This window comes from Salmo salar, chromosome ssa04, assembly GCF_905237065.1.
Source record: "Salmo salar chromosome ssa04, Ssal_v3.1, whole genome shotgun sequence".
In the NCBI taxonomy this organism is placed as follows: Eukaryota; Metazoa; Chordata; class Actinopteri; order Salmoniformes; family Salmonidae; genus Salmo; species Salmo salar.
Window position 1 is genome coordinate 17,763,045 of NC_059445.1, and position 7,500 is coordinate 17,770,544.

A 7,500-nucleotide genomic window follows, 5' to 3' on the forward strand; every position below is an offset into this window, starting at 1 on the left:
AGAGATAGAACTGATACAGGGCTGAGCAGTATGGAACAGAGATAGAACTGATACAGGGCTGAGCAGTATGGAACAGAGATAGAACTGATACAGGGCTGAGCAGTATAGAACAGAGATAGAACTGATACAGGGCTGAGCAGTATGGAACAGAGATAGAACTGATACAGGGCTGAGCAGTATAGAACAGAGATAGAACTGATACAGGGCTGAGCAGTATGGAACAGAGATAGAACTGATACAGGGCTGAGCAGTATAGAACAGAGATAGAACTGATACAGGGCTGAGCAGTATAGAACAGAGATAGAACTGATACAGGGCTGAGCAGTATGGAACAGAGATAGAACTGATACAGGGCTGAGCAGTATGGAACAGAGATAGAACTGATACAGGGCTGAGCAGTATGGAACAGAGATAGAACTGATACAGGGCTGAGCAGTATAGAACAGAGATAGAACTGATACAGGGCTGAGCAGTATGGAACAGAGATAGAACTGATACAGGGCTGAGCAGTATAGAACAGAGATAGAACTGATACAGGGCTGAGCAGTATAGAACAGAGATAGAACTGATACAGGGCTGAGCAGTATGGAACAGAGATAGAACTGATACAGGGCTGAGCAGTATAGAACAGAGATAGAACTGATACAGGGCTGAGCAGTATGGAACAGAGATAGAACTGATACAGGGCTGAGCAGTATGGAACAGAGATAGAACTGATACAGGGCTGAGCAGTATAGAACAGAGATAGAACTGATACAGGGCTGAGCAGTATAGAACAGAGATAGAACTGATACAGGGCTGAGCAGTATGGAACAGAGATAGAACTGATACAGGGCTGAGCAGTATGGAACAGAGATAGAACTGATACAGGGCTGAGCAGTATAGAACAGAGATAGAACTGATACAGGGCTGAGCAGTATAGAACAGAGATAGAACTGATACAGGGCTGAGCAGTATGGAACAGAGATAGAACTGATACAGGGCTGAGCAGTATAGAACAGAGATAGAACTGATACAGGGCTGAGCAGTATAGAACAGAGATAGAACTGATACAGGGCTGAGCAGTATGGAACAGAGATAGAACTGATACAGGGCTGAGCAGTATAGAACAGAGATAGAACTGATACAGGGCTGAGCAGTATGGAACAGAGATAGAACTGATACAGGGCTGAGCAGTATAGAACAGAGATAGAACTGATACAGGGCTGAGCAGTATAGAACAGAGATAGAACTGATACAGGGCTGAGCAGTATGGAACAGAGATAGAACTGATACAGGGCTGAGCAGTATAGAACAGAGATAGAACTGATACAGGGCTGAGCAGTATGGAACAGAGATAGAACTGATACAGGGCTGAGCAGTATAGAACAGAGATAGAACTGATACAGGGCTGAGCAGTATAGAACAGAGATAGAACTGGGCTAGAGTCCCACACGACTTCTCTGCTTCTAGCTGTGTTTCTCCCATCAGCTGTATGTAACACAGTAGCCCTCCGTCAATCAATCACATTCATTTATAAAGCCATTTTAACATCAGCAGTTGTCACAAAGTGCTTATACAGAAACCCAGTCTAACATCCCAGGTGGCACCTCACCAATAAAGAAAGAAAGAAACGTCAGATTAATTAAAAGGAGTACACTTGTTTTTTCCCCCCATCCTGTCCTTTTCCCCTCTGACTGTAGGAGATTTGTGTGGAGAGAGGAGGGCATGATGGGAACAGGAGAAAGAGAAAATAATTACATGACTTCAGGGACACTTAACACAGTATGGACTACACAGTGAGAACTCTCTGGAGTTAAAGTAGGGCATCGCAGGAGTGTGTGTGTGTGTGTGTGTGTGTGTGTGTGTGTGTGTGTGTGTGTGTGTGTGTGTGTGTGTGTGTGTGTGTGTGTGTGTGTGTGTGTGTGTGTGTGTGTGTGTGTGTGTGTGTGTGTGTGTGTGTGTGTGTGTGTGTGTGTGTGGAGAGAACTTGAACAGAGCATGCTGACAGGCCACTCACACACTCACTCTGTTAAAGAATGAATGTATAACCTATTTGGTCTTTTCTGACTTTCTGCCATAGATGCAGTGTATTTCTATCTCCCTGTTTGTGTTTATCTAGCTGCTATAAGATAGATGGATGGAGGGTGTAATTGCTGTAAAACGACAAAACGAGATGAGATATGTATTGCTCTGGGTTCAGTGAATGGGGACCACTAAATCCTTGATGGAACCATCTGTCACAACTAAGTGAGCTGTTATGTATTTACTGCCACACAGCCTACACACACACACACACTTCCTCATCATCGCCTGTTATCCTGCCTGAAGGTTATATAGCCTGTTATGTCTTGATGGCTCTATGAGACTACAGCTAACGTGGATATATGGCCTGGCGCTGCCATCAAGTAGACAGCGGTGAAAGTCCTACTGTACGTACGAGGCGACTATCTCGGTTTTTCAATCGTGTACGTTGAAAAAGCCCACCGACAAGCGGCCCGGTAGCGTAGATGTGAAACATGGTAATACATGTCCATATGACACGGCTGTATAATGTAGTATGTCTTCATCATTCTGGGCTAGTTGACTGGAGCAGCCATAAGATAAAGCTCAGAAGGCCGTCAGCGTTTTTGATTAAAGAATCCCGTCTCCGTCTTTCTGGCGACTCAGTTATTTCTTCAGACGCCTGCCTCTCCCTCCTCCCGGAAAATCGGAAATTGTCCTCCCCATTTCAGACGGTCTCCCCACAACAATCGCTGCAGGAAATTGGGCTTTAGGGCCGAGTTACAGAAGAGGGTGGATGCTCTTTCCTGTGTAATCTGCTAATAACAGCCTTAGAGACGTGACTGTGGTCCTGATCTAAGGTAGTGCACTATAAATGACAATAGAATGCCATTTGGGGCGCACACCAGGAGTGTTGTTGTCTCTGCATTGTGCAGCCATTGCTACTCTGTATCTGTGACTTATTTACCTTTATTTATTTAACTAGGCAAGTCAGTTCAGAACAAATTCTTATTTTCAATGACAGCCTAGGAACAGTGGGTTGACTGCCTTGTTCAGGGACAGAAGGACAGATTTGTACCTTGTCAGCTCAGGGATTCCAACTTGCAACTTTTCAGTTACTAGTCCAGCGCTCTAACCACTAGGCTACACTGCCGCCCCATGTGACGAAGGCATTGTGTGTGGAGAGTCAGAGACAAAGAACATCATTACCTTTCAAACCAAGATGCACTCTGTGTGTGTGTGTGTGTGTGTGTGTGTGTGTGTGTGTGTGTGTGTGTGTGTGTGTGTGTGTGTGTGTGTGTGTGTGTGTGTGTGTGTGTGTGTGTGTGTGTGTGTGTGTGTGTGTGTGTGTGTGTGAACTCGAGACGCACTTAACACATTCTTAGAAACCAGTTGGCTTTGTATGAATGTGTCAGTGTATTTCTGTACGTGTGTGGTGTCTCGGAAGAGGGTGATTGTGGTCTGAATTTTTCGGGAACTCAAGTTGGCAATGTGTGATAACCATGACTAGCTAGTTGGTTGAAATGGCGACGGTCTCCAAGTTATGTATGTCAGAGGAACATACACAATCTGGTGAACACAGACGCAATAATGCCAAGGTTATTGACTGACAAACCAAGTATTCACCCAGCAAAACCAACTGTCACAATGTCCCATTATCACTTTCTATGTCAGTATGATTTCTACTAGCAAAATCTGTATGTTCTGTTGCCATAGTTTCATTTTGTGTTGTTTGTTTGTTTGTTTGTTTTTGTTTATGGATGGTTTAATTCTTTTCTTTAGGTTCTCCCATGCCATCCTCTCTACCCAGCCCATCAGTTACTGACCATTCACACTCGCAACCACCATCACCCAATCTCCATGACAACCAGAGCTCGTTGCTAAGTAGCGCCAGCGCCCATCCGGCGGTCCATGAGTCGGACGAGGACGAGGAAGAGTACACAGCCACGCTGTACTTACCTGTAACGCAGGTCACAGCTCACAGCCACCACGGCCTCGCCTGTAATGGTAAGGTTCAACGTCCCTACGATGTTCTCACAACCTTCTCTCCCTTTGCTGCACAACATTCCCACAACCTTCTCTCCCTTTGCTGCACAACATTCCCACAACCTTCTCTCTTTTTAGTATATAATGTTCTCAAAATGTCCTGTAATGGTAAGGCACAACGTCCCTACGATGTTCTCACAACGTTCTCTGTCTGCGCTCTATACCATTCCCACAATGTGCACAACATCCTCACAATGTTCCCTCTCTTTACTGCACAACATTCCCACAACGTTCCCTCTCTTTACTGCACAATGTTCCCTCTCTGTATTGCACAACGTTCCCTCAACGTTCCCTCTCTTTACTGTACAACATTCCCTCAAAGTTCCCTCTTTACTGCACAAAGTTCCCTCTCTTTACTGCACAATGTTCCCTCTCTTTACTGCACAATGTTCCCTCTCTTTACTGCACAATGTTCCCTCTCTTTACTGCACAACGTTCCCTCTCTTTACTGCACAACGTTCCCTCAACGTTCCCTCTCTTTACTGCACAACGTTCCCTCGCTTTACTGCACAACGTTCCCTCAACGTTCCCTCTCTTTACTGCACAATGTTCCCTCTCTTTACTGCACAACGTTCCCTCTCTTTACTGCACAACGTTCCCTCTCTTTACTGCACAATGTTCCCTCTCTTTACTGCACAATGTTCCCTCTCTTTACTGCACAATGTTCCCTCTCTTTACTGCACAACGTTCCCTCTCTTTACTGCACAACGTTCCCTCTCTTTACTGCACAACGTTCCCTCTCTTTACTGCACAACGTTCCCTCAACGGTCCCTCTCTTTACTGCACAATGTTCCCTCTCTTTACTGCACAACATTCCCTCTCTTTACTGCACAACATTCCCTCAACGTTCCTTCTCTGTACTGCACAATGTTCCCTCTCTGTACTGCACAATGTTCCCTCTCTTTACTGCACAACGTTCCCTCTCTTTACTGCACAACGTTCCCTCTCTTTACTGTATAATGTTCTCACAACATCTTGCAATGGTGAGGCACAGCATTGTTGCAACGTTCTCTCTATTTACTATCACAACATTTACTCTCTTTACTGACAACAGAACGTTTCACTATTCTCAATGTGTGCTAATGAAAATTCCCTGAACTTCCAGCTGTTTCTAGTTAGTCTGATTGATAGCCAGACAGACTCTTATAGAGAAGTTTAGTACATTTAGTTTTCCCATTCTAGCTAGTCTATATGTCCTCTCTCCCTGTCATGTGGTTGAAACCTCTGTCTGAACTGTGTGTCTGTTGTTTTAGCATTTCTGTCTGTTATGACCATTGTTTGACATGTGGTGTAGATTTAGTCTGGTAATTGCGGACCCAATGTAGTTGGGGTTGAAGTTGAAATGAAGGTTTAAGTGCGTCTCAAGTACACAGAGAGGACTAGTTTCTCCTAATGTGACATTAGAGCCATTCAGAGCAGAGGTCAGTGGCCCGACTGTGGATAGGAGACGGGAGGCTCTGTTAATCGGCCCGTTGGCTGTGACTGCATCTCGTTGTCATAGAGACAGGACGAGACCATGACAAGGCACTTCTCACCCCAACATGGCCCAGTTTCGGCCTGCCTCTCTTGCTCCCGCTGTCTGAGAGAAAGACTTATGCACTCACGCACACAGACACACAGACACGAACAAGCACAGACACTCACAGACAGACAGACACTCATCCACCCTCACTCCCAGTGCCCCTGCCTCCAGTCATTCAGTGCTGTTTGGCCTTCACATCCCAAAATGAATTAGGGCTTCTCTGTGTTCCCAGTCTGACTGCATCAGTGTCAGGGAGAGAGAGGGAAGGAGAGGAGAGGTCCTAACCTGTAGTGGCTGTCACTAGCAGACATCTGTGCTGTGAATCTAGAGGAGACGGGACAGAGAATAGAGAGAGACGCTGGTTTTTGAGGAGTGCTCAATTAAAGCTGTTTATACACATATGAATGTACTTAATTAAACAGCTAGAAAACGGTCTTGTTTATAAGCCATTTATAGGCAGAACTTCAAATATCTTTGAACATATTTATCTGTTGAAGAGTCCATTTTGGCATGTTCATCTGTGGAAGAGTCCATTTTGTCCTGTTTATCTGTAGAAGAGTCAATTTTGGCATGTTCATCTGTGGAAGAGTCCATTTTGTCATGTTTATCTGTAGAAGAGTCCATTTTGTCATGTTTATCTGTAGAAGAGTCCATTTTGTCCTGTTTATCTGTAGAAGAGTCAATTTTGGCATGTTCATCTGTGGAAGAGTCCATTTTGTCATGTTTATCTGTAGAAGAGTCCATTTTGTCATGTTTATCTGTTGAGGAGTCCATTTTGTCATGTTTATCTGTTGAGGAGTCCATTTTGTCCTGTTTATCTGTTGAAGAGTCCATTTTGTCATGTTTATCTGTAGAAAAGTTCATGTTTATCTGTTGAAGAGTCAATTTTGTCATGTTCATTTGTAGAAGACTCCATTTTGTCATGTTTATCTGTAGAAGAGTCCATTTTGGCATGTTCATCTGTTGAAGAGTCCATTTTGTCATGTTTATCTGTAGAAGAGTCCATTTTGTCATGTTCATCTGTAGAAGAGTCCATTTTGTCATGTTCATCTGTAGAAGAGTCCATTTTGTCATGTTCATCTGTAGAAGAGTCCATTTTGTCATGTTTATCTGTAGAAAAGTTCATGTTTATCTGTAGAAGAGTCCATTTTGGCATGTTCATCTGTTGAAGAGTCCATTTTGTCATGTTTATCTGTAGAAGAGTCCATTTTGGCATGTTCATCTGTTGAAGAGTCCATTTTGTCATGTTCATCTGTTGAAGAGTCCATTTTGTCCTGTTTATCTGTAGAAGAGTCCATTTTGTCATGTTTATCTGTAGAAGAGTCCATTTTGTCATGTTTATCTGTAGAAGAGTCCATTTTGTCCTGTTTATCTGTAGAAGAGTCAATTTTGGCATGTTCATCTGTGGAAGAGTCCATTTTGTCATGTTCATCTGTAGAAGAGTCCATTTTGTCATGTTCATCTGTAGAAGAGTCCATTTTGTCATGTTTATCTGTAGAAAAGTTAATGTTTATCTGTAGAAGAGTCCATTTTGTCATGTTTATCTGTAGAAAAGTTAATGTTTATCTGTTGAAGAGTCCATTTTGTCATGTTCATCTGTTGAAGAGTCCATTTTGTCATGTTTATCTGTAGAAGAGTCCATTTTGTCATGTTTATCTGTAGAAAAGTTAATGTTTATCTGTTGAAGAGTCCATTTTGTCATGTTCATCTGTTGAAGAGTCCATTTTGTCATGTTTATCTGTAGAAAAGTTAATGTTTATCTGTTGAAGAGTCCATTTTGTCATGTTTATCTGTAGAAAAGTTAATGTTTATCTGTTGAAGAGTCCATTTTGTCATGTTCATCTGTAGAAGAGTCCATTTTGTCATGTTCATCTGTAGAAGAGTCCATTTTGTCATGTTTATCTGTAGAAGAGTCAATTTTGTCATGTTTATCTGTAGAAGAGTCCATT

General features: G+C 43.1%; 1 protein-coding gene across 14 annotated transcripts in view; it reads left to right on the top strand.

Moving 5' to 3' along the window:
- The window catches only part of LOC106602442 (teneurin-3), a 393,330-nt gene that overhangs the window by 231,416 nt on the left and 154,414 nt on the right, over positions 1 to 7,500 (top strand). For 9 of the 14 annotated variants that reach the window (XM_045716619.1, XM_045716618.1, XM_045716620.1 and 6 more), the window contains one exon: positions 3,766 to 3,990. The exons of the other annotated variants lie outside the window; for them this stretch is intronic. In XM_045716619.1, the coding sequence (XP_045572575.1) occupies positions 3,766 to 3,990 (225 nt within the window). The remainder of the gene's footprint in view (positions 1 to 3,765; positions 3,991 to 7,500) is intronic. 14 annotated transcript variants of the gene reach the window in all.